Raw genomic sequence first — 18,541 nt, forward strand, 5'->3', positions numbered from 1 at the left:
TCTCCCAGGCTTCAAGAATGCTCCCATTGTTCCCAAACCACAGGACTTTCCCCAGTTGCCAGTCCAGTTGATGCTCTTCCCAGTATTCCCAGTAATTTATGAACCCATACTACTAGTTTCCCTGGGACCTCTCCCCCGACACGTCCATAATCCAAGACCCCTCCCACTTCCAATACACCCCAAAGCCCCCCAGTGCTCCAGATCATGTCACTCCCCCACATGCTGTCAGACCCTGGGCTCCCCCACTCCAGTACTGACAGATTCTGGAAATTCTCTCCAATGATCACAGACCCAGGGATCTCCACCTACAGACTATGGTACTTCACTGCTGTTCCGAAATCACTGGACCCTTTTCTAGTGCTTTCACATCCTGAGATTCACCACCGCCCCACCAGGGGTGCCAGATGCAGTATCCAATGCTACCGATAACCAGCCATACGCCACAAATACTCTCCCTCAACACTACTACTAAACCCATATACCTACTTCATGCTGCCTGTCATCTTCTTGTATATACAAGAAACATTTTTAAAAATGAAGTACATAGATAAAGGAACATTGAGTAAATTTTTATCTATGTTCTTGGCACAAAGCTCCATTTACCTAGAACGTGTGTCATGAATTTGGGCATATGCTCTCCACCATTTTCAAAAATCTGGCCCATATAATAAAGCCCCTCATTTATGCTATTTACAGCAATATGGATAGTCACAGAATTCAATCCTAAAATTAAATAAAAACAGAATTTGACTTAATCAGTCATATAAATCAGTAGCCCTGATAATTCGTTACATACTACATAGCATAACACTGTTGCTATTATAAAACAGCATGTCCTCCAACTCACCATCAGAAGCACCACAGGAGACATACTAGCGATGGATAAAAAGGAACACCTTTACAGTGGTAGTACCTTGTGACTCTCTTCTACCCAACTATTGTTCCAAAAGTGGCATCTTCTTCAAATCACTAACACAGAACCTAAATCAGATTTGTGCGGGCCAACCTGCAGTTCCAATACAACAACATTTATTGTATTTATTGCATTCATTGAGCACCTTTAACAGTAAAAACGTCCCAAGGCGCTTCACAGAAGCTTTATCAGAAAAGTTTTAACACCAAGCCACATAAAGAGATATCAGGAAAGGTAACCAAAAGCTTGGTCAGAGATAGGTTTTAAGGAGCAACTTAAAGGAGGAAAAAGAGGTAGAGAGGCCAAAAGGTTTAGGGAGAGAATTGCAGAGCTTAGGGTCTAGGCAGTTGAAGGCATGGCCGCCAGTGGTGAAGTGATGAAAATTGGAGATACGCAAGAGGCAAAAATTAGAGGAGCGCAGAGATCTCGGAGAGTTGTAGGGCTGGAAGAGGTTACAGAGATAGGGGCGAGGCCATGGAGGGATTTGAACACAAGGATGAGAATTTTAAAATTGAGGCATTGCCAATGTAGGTCAGCAAACGCAGCGGTGATGGGTGAATGGGACTTGGTGCGAGTTAGAATATGGGCAACAGAGATTTGATTGAAATACCACACAGTACAATTCAGAAACATAGTACAAGAGATGGGTATAAGACCAGGTGAGTAGGTATTATAGAGAGATAGAATATTGTACACAAATTAATTAAAATTTAAAATAGGGCGCAGGAGAGAGCAGTTTCATCTTGTATAGAAATTACATCTTCCCATCTCTGTTTATTGTAGCCAGAAAATCCATTTGGGCAACTTCTTAACCACCAATGAAATAAGATGCTGGAGCTTCAGGTAAGTCAATACATTCTTTATTTTTATTAAAATTCATAAACACCTCCATCACTTTTTATTAAAAAGTTATATTAAACCATTTGACACTGCATCATATTGAACAAAGTTCTTAGAAACGCCAATATCAACTGGTCTTTTGTAAACTAAGCCTGAAAAAAATGAGACAAAGACCTTATTTGTTCCTATTGAACACATAACATGCCATACACTAGATGCACTCCCCAGTAAATTAATTTCATGTTTTTCAGTCCGGTATCAAATGGAATTGAATTCATAAGTTTTCGGTTTGTGTAAATATTCCTACTAATGTGTCCCAGTTCATATCGAGATAGACACTGAGGGGAATATCCTCAGTCACCTTTACAAAATAAACTTTGTGCCAAAGCACATATTCCCGTTCAGGCTTTCATGTACTTCGTTTTTTTTTTCTTACTATACGAGTGAAGGGATGTTGGATATACCTACAGCTCAAGTTACAAGCCCGTGTTCCATTGCACATTTTAGTATAATTACTTATTTTCACATGTTATGAATTTATATTCAGGGCTGCCGTTGAGTTCTTAGCCTTTTTGGGGCTGTGTCAACTTCCTTGAAGGAGGGAGAGTCTGCCACTGCTGCTCAACAAAATTTGGTGGCAGAAGCAACTTGAAGATTTTTGTGGCACTTCTGGAGAAGAGCTGCAGGCCCTCAAAATGCAGATAAGGGGCCTGAAGAGAGGGAGAATTTCCCACTGCTGGACCTTCTTGCTCTGAAAAGGTGCGTCATTTGGCCTTCTGCTGTTGCCTTAGGGACTACCGTCACCCCTCTCTTGGCAGACCCTGAGGTCAGCGGGATCAATGGCGTATGGCAAGAAAATCATCCGGGTTGCCAAGCCCCACCATCATTTACAAACAGTGGGGTGGTGAAGGGGCAGCTAGCGGCCTTCCCTGCTGGGGCAGGGGGAGGAAAATCTGGGTCAGGGCATGGTGGTATAGCAGAGGAAACCCAAGCCTGGAGAGTCTCACTCTACCATCCCTAATGGAATTGCAAGTATTGTTTACCCAGTATTGCTGTAAAACGTATACTGATATTTCCATGTAGGGCAATCTTGAATTAGTGATTCAGACTTATCCTATCCATCAAGCTTGCTCTCTTCATGAACCATTCATAGATTTACCCAGATCATTTTAAAGGTGTTCATTGACACAGCATGAACTGCTTTATCTGTGTGTTACTTTGGAGTAAAAGGCTTTTTCTAATCTCTCGTCTCACTCCAGGCTCGTCAATTTTATACTGAGTCATGAAGTTCTGTGCTTAAAGTCCAAGTAAATAACCAGCTTACATCTACATTGGCGAAGTGCTGGTCAGAGCTCAGTTGGTATCTGCTGTTTTTATCTGAGGAACACACTGAAACCCCTTTCTCAAGTAGTTAACGTTTTCCAATTTAATCTAAAAGAGCAAGCATAGAGAGGACTAATAGAGGAGCTGGGTTTCCTCATCGCTGCATGTCTGCCTCCCTGGTAGAGCTAGTGACTGAAAAACTGGAAATTAACTTGGTCAAACTGAATTTTCTGCTCACATTTAATTACAAACAGATCATACAAATAACAAGCAGGGCACGACAAATACTACAAGATTCAATATGTGACCAGAGTTCAGTAGTAACAATACATCTAGATAAACTACAGCAGAGTACAAAAATAATTTGCTACAATGTAAAATAATTTCTCAAGTCTTCTTTGTTTGTTTGTGTGAAAATTGTAATATGCAGTTTCAACAGCTTTGGGGCAAGAGTTCAAAACCATTCAAACTCTGAGATCAGTGAAGATATCGGCAGGTGAGTTCATACACAAACTGGACAAAGTATCTAATGGTAGGGAGGCTTAGGGATAACTAGGACTGAAAAATAAGACTGGTCTCCTGCTGCATTTCAGTAATTGGAATCTGCCCTCTCCTCCTGCCCTTTTAGCAATGGGAAAATAGGCCTGAGACCAGCAACTATTTTTATATAAGAAAAACTTTTCTCCAGCGCCTTGTCACATCCTCAGGGTGTCTCAAAGTGCTTCACAGCCACTGAATTAATTTTGATTTTTGAAGTGTACTGTTGTTAAGAAAGGGCCCACATGACAGCAATTCTGCACACAGCAAATATGATGAATGACTAGTTAATCTATTTTTGGTTGAGAGAAAAATGTTAGCCAGGACTTAAAGACAACTCCCTACTCCTCTCCAGTGGGATCTTTTGTCTCCACCTGAACAGGCAGAATGGCCTCAGTTTAAAGTCTTCTCTACAAGACAATGCCTGTTTTAGCACTGCACTGAAGTGTCAGTCTAGATTAGGGGGTAGAGTTTCTGCTAGATTGAGCTGGTTTTATCAGTGCAATCCGGCCGAACCAGTGCAAAAGATCAAGGAATTTCTATTTACACTGGGCATAAATTACGTCCAGGTGGTGGTTCAAAAATCACTACGCTGAAGCTGGCCCCAGCCACAAAACTGACCATGCCCCTGAACGAAATAACAAGGGTGGCAAGTTTCCACTGATTGCGCCCGTTTGTGGCCGTTCGAGGAGAGTCTTCAAATTAAGTTAGTTTTCTTAGGCACACAGACATTGGAAGGCATGTTTTAAACATTTTTACACATTAAAAAATATTTAATTTGCTAAGAAACTGACTAGTGTACACCAATGAAAGTAGTAAATAGTTCAGTATCATTTTTTAAAGTCATCTTCAGTGATTTAAAATCAGGTTACTCACAGGTGGAGGACTAGACACTTATTAAAAATGCTTATTTTTTGTGATAAACCCATTTTCAGCTGTATTAATAAAACTGCACTTGGTTACTGCACTTATGTACATCAATAAATATTTTTTATTAAGAAAATAAACAATTACGCTAGGTTAAGCTGCCGGATTGCACTGATTCATGGAAGATTTTTTGTTTGTGATTATACAAATGCATTTTAGCGGAAACTCGAACTGTAACCAAGCCGGCACAATTTTCAAGTGTAATTTGTGCCCAATTCCCGATTTCACCCAAAGTGGAAACTCTACCTCTATGTGTTCACATTTGATGTAGATTTTTAAGCAACTAGTTTTCTAGCTGGTAAGTGGTGGACATGAGTGGCACAGTTTGATAGGTGATGGCTGTGAGTGATGCTGAGTAGGTGATGGATGTCATTTTTACAGACAGGTAGCTGGCAGGTGTGAGTGGCACAGACTGGTTGGTGGTGGGTGTGAATGCAACGGACTGGTAGATTGCGGGTGTGAATTGCACAGGCTGGTAGGCAGTAAGTATGTTCAGCACACATGAGTGTTTCTGGCACCGCAGATAGATGGAGCAGAGTGTGATTGGGACAAAGTGGTAGGTGATGGATGTGAGTGGCACAGACTGATTGGTGGCAAGGGTGAATGACAGACTGCTATATGGTAAGTGTGAATGGTACAGGGTAGTAGCTGGGTCTGCACAGCACAAAGCTGTTACATGATGAATGTGGGTGGCATAGGCTTATAGCAAGCGTGAGTGGCACAGGTTGGATCACCGTATGTTTTTTCCTTCCTCTCTCGGGGAAATCTTGTCAATTACTTAGACATTTCTGGAGGTGTCTAACTAGGAATGGAAGCTCATTGAGGATGGAAACCTCCACTTACTGCTTTCCTGTGTTAACTCTTGCTGGGATTTTGTAGGCACCGGGCACCCTATTTTCAAGTGATTATGTTTGAGGCTAGACAGTGACTGTCAGCAGGCTATTCGACCATCACAGTTGGGCACAATCCTATTTTCATCCAAAATCCATATGCACACTTTCCTGCAGGGGTTACTGGATAGTGATCAACAATGGCAACCCTGATTGATTTTCACCTCCCTACGCCAGGGGCACTAAGGACAATTATATCACCCTCACTGCCATCCTGGCTGAGATCATCTAGCTCAGCACAGATCAGGGATTGAAACTGGGACCTCATGGTCAGTGTTATCAATTTGCATTGAAACCAAAAGTGATCCAGTGGTGTTCCTTTCTTGGGGGAAAGGGGGTAACTCTTGGTTAATGATGTTTGGGGCATCTCTAAGTCAGGCTCTATAAGCATGGTATCAGTAAAACTAGTCTTTTGTGCAGATTAAAATCTTAATCTCAGAGGATGATTGAGGGATTAGATTATGAGAAGCAATTACATAAGTTGGTCATTTTCTCACTGGAAAAGAGAAGGTTGTTATAATTGCTGTTTTTAGGATTCTAAAGCGACTAGATAATGTAGACCATGACAAGCTGTTTCATTTTGTCCGGAACAGTAGAACCAGAGGACGTAGCCTACGCTTTAAGGGGGGTCAATTCAAAACTAATCTACAGAAGCATTATTTCAGTGAGCAAGTGGCAAATCTATGGAATGGGCTCCCCGGGGAGACAGTGGAAGCAGAAAGTGGTGATTCATTTAAATGCAAATTAGATAGATTTCTTTCAGGAAATAATATTTTGGGATACAGCATATGAGTAATTTGAGACATGACATATGGTAAGTGTAGCAATGCTTGGGAGGAACAGGTGAACTATGGTTCCCAAAGCTTTGCCTCATGTCTGGGTCTATTGTAGACTCACTACCACATGGAGTGGTTGAGGCGAATAGCATAAATGCATTTAAAGGGAAGCTAGATAAGTACATGAGGGAGAAAGGAATAGAAGGATATGTTGATCGGATGAGATGAAGTAAGGTGGTAGGAGGCTCGTGTAGAGCATAAATATTGGCATAGACCTGTTGGGCCACATGGCCTGTTACTGTGCTGTAAATTCTATGTAATTAATAGTGATTGATTGCCATGATTAATCAACAACTCCATTATTGTTGTATCATGCAACAACCAGAATGGTGGAAGGTGAACTAGATGGACCTTGTTTTTTATCATCTAGCAATTCCTATGTTTCTAAGGAGGGAAAGTACAAACTATGAATTTAACAGTATTTGATGAGAAATGAGAAGGTAGCCTGTATACCAAATTCCGTATGAGCTACTACAACTCAAAAAGAGTAAGATTAGCTTTATCATGTATAAACATTAACCTTCGAGCACTGAATATTTATCACAGCTTTGGAAACACTGTAGAACATGGAGCAATCTTTGTATCTGTAGAAGACAGAGCAGTCTGCATGTCTGTAGAACATGGAGTGGTCTATATATATCTGACCATGATCCAGCTGATGCAATCTTTTTGTATTAATGTATTCATTGTTGGCATGGCAACACATTTTGGCTGCTGAAAATGTGTGGGAAGCCTGATATTGTGCCAGAGTGACAGTATTTTTAATTATATAATTTCCTTAAGTATGGTGATGTCAATATCGTAAGACCTCCTCTCCCTCCCATCCCCTTGCCCACCCGAGAAACCAATGACAGAGGCTAGAGTTTTCTCATCTATCATCAATGGAGCAATCTCAGCCTATTTAATGTGAATAGCCTCAACTTATCTGAATTCAAATCCAATTATTTTTCTTTCAATTTCTCCCATTTCTCAGCTCCAACATTGCAGTTGCCAGATTTTTTACTTTGTTGCATGCAATCCAGCATCATTATCCATCCTGCAGATGCTGACAGTATGGAGATTAAAGGCAGACTTCAGATAGATGCAGCTATCAGACATTTCAAAATTTAAGATGCTTAATTCTTATAACCTCGTGGGCAGCCTTCAATTGTAACTCTAAATACACGCTTCATTTGATTATTGTTTATTTAAAGTCAAACCTGTTGCAGTCAATTAATTTCCAGCTTTAACCAGATCCTAGTGCTGCAAATATTTTGGCAAATATTTTTCATTTGTTTGTCAAATATATGATACAGTGGCATCATTCAAGGTGAAAAGCATTATTTTCTCATGAGAGTGCCATAGCCATGAAATTTACAAGCGGCTGTTATGGTTCCTCTCCTTGCTTGCTGGTGGCCATCTTGCCCCTTTAAGAGTTGGTGAATCTGTTTCTCAGCCTCTTTGGGAGGCGTTCCTCCAGTTACTATGAGTAGCACTTAAAGAAATATAAATGGAAGATTTTCTAAATTCACTCTACCAAAATTATAAACATTGGCACTCTCACCAAGTAAAATAATTTTGTCAGATTAAACTAGCTTCTACGTTTGTTAGATATAACATCCATCTCCTCCTTCCTAACATGTAATTTTCCTGGTATTTGAGAAGCATCTCTTCACTGGGAATATACACTAATATTGCAAATGTATACTAACTCTGGGATAAGATGGCAGTTCTTAAGATCAGCTTCTTCTTTGGCAAATAAAAATAATCTGAAGAGGCTTCTCTGTACTTAGTAACAGTGAAGGACAGTTATCCATTCCTTTTATAGTAGCTTTGTCTTGCTAAAGTTCAAGGTGAGGGTCAATGCTGAAGAATAGAATACTATTGAACTCTTCTCACCTCGGGTCAGCATCAACTATTCCCAGCTCAGGTACAGCATGGGTAGAAGCAGACCAAAACTCCTTGTACACTTATCCAATGATGCACCCTAATCCCAACATGAGAAGAATGGCCCCTACTGCACCAGTGTAAATTTTTCATTTCCCATACCAACCATCCTATGGTTTCACTGAGTGAAAATGTTAAATTTTTGCCTGATTTGGGACAGTTTTGTGCTGTGACCATGTGCCTCCTTGGAATTGGGTTGAGCATGTCAAGACTCATTTCCTCTAGAATCCTTACAGCCATTAAAGGGACCTTCATTCTCTTGCTCTGGCCTGGATTTGAATCAAAATTGTCTGTGAAATAACAGTGGGTAATACCTATGAAAACCTATTGTAACAAATGGCTGCATTATATTGAAGAATTATTACCTATAATAATGCAGACTCCACTCTAGTCATGCAGTAAATGTTTTATAATATATAGTAGCCTGTATTATTGACTGATCATTAACTGCAAGGTAATTGCCTAGAAACTCACAGTGATTACATCATTGTTGTTAATTTCAATGTGACCTGTCACCCCTTGATACAAAGCACATTCATTCCAGTATTTGTAATGAGAATTACAAGTCATCACAAAAATGGGATCAAACAGAATACCCCTTCTTAATATAGGCTCCCAGCCTCACATGGTCTCTAAAATTATAGACACTCTGCACTCATTTCAAAGTTGCAATCTCATCCCAGGTTTCAGCAAACAGAAATACTGTATCTTGAGTTTTGCTGTCATGGTCTATATTACAGCCTAGCCCCCATGGAGCAGGGACACAGAGCCCTATCCCCACCAAAATAAAAGGCATTACATTCCCTGGTAATGAGCTATAAATGACCCCCCCATAACAGTGACACAGTCACCTTCTGAGGAACAGGTGGTAATGAATTCTTCCTCCTCCTCCATCAATAGGCCTACAGAGCTCACTCCACATCAAAAGGTGACATACTAATGTCTTTGTGAAGTATTTCATTATTTCAACAGTATTCTACTCTGATTTGCACTTTGTAATCTGTGTCTTACTGGAACCGGATAACGCTAGGTGTAACTGGGAGCTAACATCATCAAATTACAATATTTAAGAAACCTGCAGATAGCTAGGATTGGTTCCAGCAGGTATATCAGAAAACAAATCAGTTCCCTTCAAAATTAAAATGCAGCTTAGGGGATTTCAGCTAGGTAGGAGTGATTGGGCCTTGTCTTCCACTGTGGATTCTGAGCGGTGTGATTCTTCCTCCACATCAGGCTAACACAACTTGTTGGCGTCTGGGGAGTGGAGGGGGAGGGTCAAAGTTACAGTTTCAAAAAATGTTGCACTACAATAATTCTGAATGCTTGACATAAAGTTATAATATGAGTGCCTGTAGAAGACATGTATTCTACCTTCTACAGACGTTCACATGTTTTAACTTGATAAAGTGACATGAGAGTTATTGCAGGCTGGGACTGCCATCTGGGCAGCCAGTTCCCAAATAATATTTGCAGAAACCCTGGAAATGTGTTATCTCGGCCAAAGTTGGTGCTTGACTCAAGGAGGAAAAAAGAGTTACCTTCACAACAAAACAAATATTTAGAATGTAAATGTATGTAATATGCCATTTCATCTGTCTTATGGCACATAATATGTAACAAAGTTAATTAAATTTAAATCATTTTAATAATTATACTCCGCTCTCAGAAAGATCAGAGTTGTTTCCTGTGCTTTGAGATTTCAGGGTCTGTTTTTACGACTGTAAGCACAGCTGTTGCTCAAAGAAAGGAAGGAAAGAACTTGCACTTACATAGTACCTCATCCTGTTTCTCAGAAACATCCCAAACGTGCACAGCAATGTCCCACAAACAGCTATGAGATAAAAGTGCAGTTAATCGTTTTTGGTGATGTTGTTTGAGGGAGGAATGTTGGCTGGGAGAACTCCCTGATCTTCATACAATATGACAAGAATTCAACATCCAGCTGAACACCTCACATGAAGAGATAACACCAGCGATCCTGGCAATGCCAAGTGTCACTTTAGAAACCCAAGTGAATTACTTCCTAGAGAAGCAGCAGGTATCTATTCAGTCACAAACACACATACGCACGCTAAACAATATAAATGATATTTTAACTTCTCCACAATTGCATCAATTGCAAAGTTTTTCTTCAAAAATTAAAAGGCTTGGACACTAGCACTCATGGCTGCATGAACCACACACACACACACACACACACACACGATATGAAAAGATGTTTGTAAAGGGTCAAGGAGTTTTTTTGTGTCACTTTGGTCCATGGCTGGTTGGTTGGCTGGCTGTCACTCATTCCTCTGCTTGCTGGGATAGCTGTCTCTCACACAGACTCAGGGCATGGTGCACAAATTGGTATTGCTCACATGTCTGGATCATTCCTCCCCTGAGAAAGAATACAACATACACATCAGGTCAGGGTCCTGTCAACATCCACAATACTTTCAAATCATAGAATAGAACCATAGAATTTTACAGCACAGAAGGAGGCCATTCAGCCCTTTGTGCTTGTGCCGGCTCTTTGAAAGAGCTGTCCAATTTAGTCCCACACCCCAACTTTTTCCCCATAACCCTGCAAATTAGTCCGCTTCAAGTACTTGTCCAATTGCCTTTTGAAAGTTCCTATGGAATCTGCTTTCACTACCCTTTCAATTAGTGCATTCCAGATCTTAACAGCCCTCTTTGTGAAAAAAATTCTTCCCATCTCTCCTTTTGGAAAAACAAAGAAACTCAGAAATCCTATTACAGCATGAGAAAATATGCTTCAAGTTGTACACTGCAAGAATCATAATAATACATACTGGGAAATTCTATACACTGCACACCCTCAGAATGCGACATCTAGAAATTACAGGCACATGTGTAGTTGGTAATTCACTTCAGCTAACAGGGTGACAGGTCTGGAAATTTAAAACTGCACTTTCAAACTTCCAAGTGCCAAGCCACCATGATACTTCTGCAGCTGTTGATTTGCTCAACCACTCCCTCACATCCACCTTTGATGTCCTTGTCCTGAGTAAAATCTTTACTCTCTCCCATCATGGTAAATAAATACATATAACCATAGAAGCTTATGGAGTCAATTTTGACTGCCTTCGCCTGGTGTTATTGGGTTGTTAACGGCCTCAAAATCGGGGTCAGTAGCCTTACCATCCGGTTAACACTGGCAATGTGGCCGACTCCATTTTGAAATGAGCCTACCACCTGATGTCCAAATTGCCCTTCTGTTTCAGGTGATAGGTCCCTTTTAATATGGAAATCGGGATCCTATGACGTAAATAGGACCTCGATTGCTATTTTAGGTCAGAATTGGTTGGAGCTTGGACATTGGAACAGAAGAGGCCCACCAAAGGTAAGTCTTGAATTATTTTAGTGAGCCTTGGAGTAGCAGGGGGACGTTCATGAGGGTGGGGGGTGACCGGGTGAGGGATGGGGGCACCAACCAGGAGAGGAAGTTAGGTAACAACCGAGAGATAGAGGGGCAGTGATCAGGAGAGGGAGGGAGGCAATCAGGAAGGGGGTGAGCGGTAGCCGGCAGCAGCCTATGGTTTTAATTTGGAGCCAAGTTGGGCACTCCTGCTCCTCCCAGCTTCACATTCAGGGAAGTATTTTTTTTTACAAAACTTGCCTTTTTGATGGCAGCCTGCAGTGATCCCTTGAAGGACCACTGTTTAGGCGATATGAAGGCCTGGTTTTCCGGGCAGCTGTGTTCAGGGCAGCCCAATTTAACAAAGGGTGCCTCAAGCCGTCATTAGGCCCTCTATTTGCATATGCAGTGAACCTGTGCCTGTTTCAGATGTGGGCCCTGGATGCATCTTTTGGTGCTTATACCAGTATGGCTGGTGATACACTTCCGTCTCAGAATATACGCATGCATGCCACCCGCCATGTTGGATGCTTTTGCACCCATTTTACGCCTGTGAAATGGACACCGTGTCATCAGATTTCTAGGCCAATGTTTTTCAATAGTTTGTAGAAAATAAATAATTAGTGTTTTTCTTATCTACTGCAGTTATATCAATATATCTTTGTGTAAACAATGATTGTTTTTCAAGTCCCGGTAGAAAGGGAAAACTTGAGAGTTCTAATCATTTGCTTATGTCTTTCTCTTTGTCTGTCTCTGACGTAGCCTCTCTTTAAAGTAAAATATAAAAAGTTTTCATGTGAAACTTTAGCTCAAAAATGCTTCTTAAATTCATGTTTCAGCTTGCTTTCAAATTATTTGTAAGAAAATACTGAAATACTTTTATATACTGAGCAAAGACATAAAAGCAACTTTTCCACTGAAAAAAATAAATCTTCTGCAAACAAGGATTGTTTTTACATCCTTAAGTGAACAAATGACATTGCTCTTCTAATCACCCATCTTGTCTCTTTCTTTGACTGTCTGCCACTGTTTGTGCCTTTAAGCTAGGCCCTCTCTCATAAATTAAGCACTTGTTAATAGAGAAAAGCTTTTAAAGTTTATTCTCCAGCTGGTTTTCAAATCATTTGGAAAAACAAAGAAATTAGAAATCCTGTTACATAATGAGGAAAGGCACAGCTCCATTAGCACTGAGAGAATTATACTAATGCATGGTGGGAAATTCTGCAAACTGAAGGCAGTTACCAACTGTCTTGTGCCTGAAATTCCAGGAGGCCGCAGTCACAACATATGCAGAATTTCCCAGCCTGCACCAGATGATTCTCTCAGTGAAAATGCAAATACAATGAGGCACATGCTTCACCCAGAATTACTGTAGAACACACCAGTAGTGTTTGCTAAAGATATTTGCTTTACTGCTGCTACATCAATATTAAACTTCAGTGGTCCATGTTTTCTTTTCAGATTTCATTGATACTGTTACTAAAAGCCACTATGCCTGTTGCCAATTATCACACTGACCTGTCCATCCTTAGCTGGCAGGTTGTCCTCAGTATATCAACCACACCGGCATACTTCAGCTCTCTGTAACAGATGCTGGTGGCGATGAAACAGCCTGTTCTCCCAATGCCGGCACTGAAATACAACAGCACAAAACCAAGTGAACAGTTATATTCCACAGGAACTGAGGGAACTCCAGACCTTGCACAATTAAAAGGACAAGTGAGTGAAATAAAAATCAAGAATTTGGATGAGAATCTCCTCTTCTCCAGGTGCCCAACTGAGCAAACCTTTCCAGAGGTTTTTTGTCAGTTTGAGAAAACCAGATGAAGGGCCATAGTGCAAAACACGACAATGAAAGAGATGAGGCAAATCAGGAAGTAGTGATTCTTGGCTATTTAAATCCTGTAGATTGCAGAAGGAAGGGAAGACTGAGGGAGGTAAAGAATTCCACAGTTTTAAGATCATAGGAAATAATGAGTTAGAGTTGGAAACAGTGCTTTGAGCTCTGAAATTGTCATTCAAAATTGTCTTTGTCATACCTGCAGTGGACTATCACTGGTCCACTGTTGTCCTTCTTTGCTTGTTGTCTGGCTTCTTCTACCTCCTGGACCAGCTGTAAAAGTGGGCGAGCATTATCTGGTGTCTTCTGATCTGGCCATGATGTGTACCAGTAGTGCTTTAAATGTCGTTCCTCTGAGCCATCCTAAAATCAGAAACATGCAGAATGAAAGCTGGTGTCCAGGGTGAGGGGGGCAGACCCATGCATCCTGATGCTGGGGCATGAATCTACATTTGATAATCGAAACTTTACACTTGAAATTTTGCCATTGTTTCTGAGTGCTTGTCGTGGTTAAATCCCCTTTACTTAGATGTATATTTGTGTCTCATAGAGAACACAAAAACAAGAACAACAGAAAAAAAGATAATTTAGAGGATGGAAATCCTGGAAACGGTGCACTATCATTCAAGTAAGAAATGGGTGTTCTGAATAAAAGTCCTGAATTTAAATATGTTATATAAGCAGGACCTCTTTGAGAACAGTCAGTATTGTTGCAGAAGCACTTGGGAACGAAGGAACAACACAAGTAGGTTCAATCTTTTCTTATGTTTTTGGCCTTTAATGTTCACTATAAAAATCCGCACCCTAGCCTGATGCAACAGTTTATTTATTTGCTATCTGTAGGAAAGCCTTCTGTATTCAATTTCACTCCCTGTTAAGCTTTGAAAGATATTACAAGTTTTACTCATTTTACAGAGAACATTCCATTTCATACCTCTGCCTACGAAGAGCGTTTAGAAAGAACTTTAAGAATGCTGTGTCCAGAATTGAAACAAAAAAGCAGGAAGCCATAACCTGGCTCACATACATTAGTTTAGAGTTGGCCTGGCCTCAATGAAATCTCCTATAGCAAATAAAAGTAATTGTTGTAACCACAATTGGCTGATCCAGTGCCTATTTCAATGAGGGAGAGTGAGATGCCACTGTACCAAAAAAAGGTAATAACATAGCTGCAGAAATACAACACAGAATATCCATGTAGAAACAGATAATTTTGCCATAATAAGTAGAAGTGCCATCTCCCCCTAATGGTGAGTTCCTGACCATGGCCTGGCTTTCACAACGGAGTGTTAGGGACAGTTTTTCACTGGTGAGTGGAAGGGGAGGGGGGTTGCGGGGAAATCAGTCGGAAAATCACCCCAGATTCTCTCATTTATGGACGAGCATTGACTTCAATGGAAAGGAAAATCCTATTGGGCTATTTGCCACCAGTTTTGTGCCCCCACCAAAGTTGAAAGGTATCTCCATTGCCTCTGCACTCTCAGGTAAGGAATAGTGCACAGGAATATGAGAATTTTAGGGACAGATAAAAGTGTTTAGGCTGAACAACTTTTGCCATTTTCATAGATGAACCAAAACGACCCACTTTCTCATTATATCCCTAAATCCCTTCTTTCTCCAGAAACGCATCTAATTGCCTTGAACCCATTTATAGTGATTGCTTAAATGGAGGTGCCCTGGTAACTTATTCCACAACTCAGCTACCCTTTGAAAAGGTTCCGTCTGAATTCCTTTTTACTTTTCATTTCCTTTTTTTAGCTTATTTCCCTGGTATTTGAACCCTTCACGATAGTGAACAAGCTGCCTGAATTAATTTTGTTGATTCCCTTCATAATTTTTAGAGCTTCAATTAGGCCACCTTGTAATTTTCTCTTTTCCAAAGAAAATAAGCCCAACTTTGTTAACCTTTCTTTATTACTTAAATCCTTGATATACATAATCATCTTTGTTGCATGGTGCGATGGAAGAGACCAAGCAATGAAAAGATAGGGATGGATCAGAAACTATTTTTTTTTAGGAGTCAAAGAGATGGAAGAATATATTCTTGTTCGTATTAATAAAAATAGCTTTTCACAAAAATTGTTGATCCAACAATGAAGCCAGAGATTAAGGTCCAAAATATAGCACATATCTCACCTTCAGGGTGATGTTTCTCAAACTGTAGTCATCTGCATGTAGAACATTGTTGACAATGACTTCGATTCCTTGGTAATTGGCTTGATCCTCAGGCCAATACACCGTACATTTCTAAAACAAGGAAACAGAGGAACACGTTCTGCTAAGAGCAGTTGATTCAGGGGCCTGTGAAGAGTTGAGAACTGCAACATGAAATTTGAACATTTTTTCATGTATGTGTTTTTCCCAGAATAGGCTATTTCTAATCCACATTGGGAGCATCCATCTTTTGCCACCTCAGTGCATGGACTGTTAGGTTGCAGTTAGGAGGAGCTTAGGATCTCACTAGTTTTCTATCAATAAGTCACCAGTAAAATTGGGCTTGGATGGGTTATTAAGGAAGGTTTGTTCATATATTAATATTTGTCACAGAGGCAGCTTCCCATTATGACCCAGTCTGGTGCTGAGCTATACTGACCCGAAAAGTTCAAGCTGCATTTGCTGGTCTGTGCTGAGTTATCGGATCTCGGTAGGAAAGAGGCCGAGCAGGAGCAGTACTGAAATAAGTCTCAGTACCTTTGGCTAGTGGGATGAAAAACCAGCAGGATCGTACTCCTGCTAATCGTTATCTAGTGACTCCTGCTGGAAAGTGCATATGTGTGAACATTGGGTGAGGACAGGTTTGGATTCAGCTATGATAACCCATCCATTGAATATATTTTTTTATTCGTTCATGGGAATTGGGCGTCGTTGGCAAGGCCAGCATTTATTGTCCATCCCTAATTGCCCTTGAGAAGGGGGTGGTGAGCCGCCTTCTTGAACCGCTGCAGTCTGTGTGGTGAAGGTTCTCCCACAGTGCTGTTAGGAAGGGAGTTCAAGGATTTTCACCCAGCGACGATGAAGAAACGACGATATATTTCCAAGTCGGGATGGTGTGTGGCTTGGAGGGGAACGTGCAGGTAGTGTTGTTCCCATGTGCCTGCTGCCCTTGTCCTTCTAGGTGGTAGAAGTCGCGGGTTTGGGAGGTGCTGTCGAAGAAGCCTTGGCGAGTTGCTGCAGTGCATCCTGTGGATGGTACACACTGCAGCCATGGTGCGCCGGTGGTGAAGGGAGTGAATGTTTAGGGTGGTGGATGGGGTGCCAATCAAGTGGGCTGCTTTGTCCTGGATGGTGTCGAGCTTCTTGAGTGTTGTTGGAGCTGCATTCATCCAGGCAAGTGGAGAGTATTCCATCACACTCCTGACTTGTGCCTTGTAGATGGTGGAAAGGCTTTAGGGAGTCAGGAGGTGAGCCACTCGCCACAGAATACCCAGTCTCTGACCTGCTCTTGTAGCCACAGTATTTATGTGGCTGGTCCAGTTAAGTTTCTGGTCAGTGGTGACCCCCAGAGTGTTGATGGTGGGGGATTCGACGATGGTAATGCCATGGAATGTCAAGGGGAGTTGGTTAGACTCTCTCTTGTTGGAGATGGTCGTTGCTTGGCACTTGTCTGGCGTGAATGTTACTTGCCACTTGTCAGCCCAAGTCTGGATGTTATCCCGGTCTTGCTACATGCGGGTATGAACTGCTTCATTATCTGAGGGATTGCGAATGGAACTGAACTCTGTGCAATCATCAGCGAACATCCCCATTTCTGACCTTATGATGGAGGGAAGGTCATTGATGAAGCAACTGAAGATCGTTGTGCCCTGAGGTACTCCTGCAGCAATGTCCTGGGGCTGAGATGATTGGCCTCCAACAACCACTACCATCTTCCTTTGTGCTAGGTATGACTCCCGCCACTGGAGAGTTTTCCCCCTAATTCCCATTGACTTCAATTTTACTAGGGCTCCTTGGTGCCACACTCGGTCAAATGCTGCCTTGATGTCAAGGGCAGTCACTCTCACCTCACCTCTGGAATTCAGCTCTTTTGTCCATATTTGGACCAAGGCTGTAATGAGGTCTGGAGCCGAGAGGTCCTGGCGGAATCCAAACTGAGCATCGGTGAGCAGGTTATTGGTGAGTAAGTGCTGCTTGATAGCACTGTCGACGACATCTTCCATCACTTTCCTGATGATTGAGAGTAGTCTGATGGGGCGGTAATTGGCCGGATTGGATTTGTCCTGCTTTTTGTGGACAGGACATACCTGGGCAATTTTCCGCATTGTCAGGTAGATGCCAGTGTCGTAACTGTACTGGAACAGTTTGGCTAGAGGCGTGGCTAGTTCTGGAGCACAAGTCTTCAGCACTACAGCCGGGATGTTTTCAGGGTCTATAGCCTTTGTTGTATCCAGTGCACTCAGCCATTTCTTGATATCACGTGGAGTGAATTGAGTGGCTGAAGACTGGCTTCTGTGATGGTGGGGATATCGGGAGGAGGCCGAGATGGATCATCCACTCAGCACTCTGGCTGAAGATGGTTGCAAACGCTTCAGCCTTGTCTTTTGCACTCACGTGCTGGACTCTGCCATCATTGAGAATGGGGATGTTTACAGAGCCTCCTCCTTCCGTTAGTTGTTTAATTGTCCACCACCATTCACAACTGGATGTGGTAGAACTGCAGAGCTTTGATCTGAGCCGTTGGTTGTAGACTCGCTTAGCTCTGTCTATAGCATGTTGCTTCAGCTGTTTATCATGCATGTAGTCCTGTGTTGTAGCTTCACCAGATTGGCACCTCATTTTTAGGTACGCCTGGTGCTGCTCCTGGCATGCTCTTCTGCACTCCTCATTGAACCAGGGTTGATCCCCTGGCATGTTGGTAATGATAGAGTGAGGAATATGCTGGGCCATGAGGTTACAGATTGTGCTGGAATACAATTCTGCTGCTGCTGATGGCCCACAGCACCTCATGAATGACCAGTTTTGAGCTGCCAGATCTGTTCTGAATCTATCCCATTTAGCACGGTGATAGTGCCACACAACACGTTGGATGGTGTCCTCACTGTGAAGGCGGGACCTCGTCTCCACAAGGACTGTGTGGTAGTCACTCCTACCAATACTGTCATGGACAGATGTATCTGCAACAAGTAGATTGGTGAGGACGGGGTCAAGTAG

General features: G+C 41.8%; 1 protein-coding gene and 1 long non-coding RNA gene across 3 annotated transcripts in view; one reads left to right on the forward strand and one right to left on the reverse strand.

Moving 5' to 3' along the window:
* Nucleotides 1-18,541, forward strand: part of LOC137327861 (uncharacterized) — a 68,454-nt gene that overhangs the window by 5,250 nt on the left and 44,663 nt on the right. For both annotated transcript variants that reach the window (XR_010964564.1, XR_010964563.1), the window contains exons 2-3: nt 1,697-1,756; nt 2,301-2,512. This is a non-coding gene — a long non-coding RNA (uncharacterized lncRNA). The remainder of the gene's footprint in view (nt 1-1,696; nt 1,757-2,300; nt 2,513-18,541) is intronic.
* The window catches only part of ptpn5 (protein tyrosine phosphatase non-receptor type 5), a 37,888-nt gene continuing 29,689 nt past the window's right edge, over nt 10,343-18,541 (reverse strand). The window contains exons 10-13 of the mRNA XM_067993729.1: nt 15,530-15,640; nt 13,593-13,756; nt 13,072-13,185; nt 10,343-10,572 (exon numbers count right to left, since the gene is read on the reverse strand). Of these exons, the coding sequence (XP_067849830.1) occupies nt 10,479-10,572; nt 13,072-13,185; nt 13,593-13,756; nt 15,530-15,640 (483 nt within the window). The 3' untranslated portion in view covers nt 10,343-10,478. The remainder of the gene's footprint in view (nt 10,573-13,071; nt 13,186-13,592; nt 13,757-15,529; nt 15,641-18,541) is intronic.

The sequence above is a fragment of the Heptranchias perlo genome, chromosome 12, assembly GCF_035084215.1.
Source record: "Heptranchias perlo isolate sHepPer1 chromosome 12, sHepPer1.hap1, whole genome shotgun sequence".
Taxonomy (NCBI): domain Eukaryota; kingdom Metazoa; phylum Chordata; class Chondrichthyes; order Hexanchiformes; family Hexanchidae; genus Heptranchias; species Heptranchias perlo.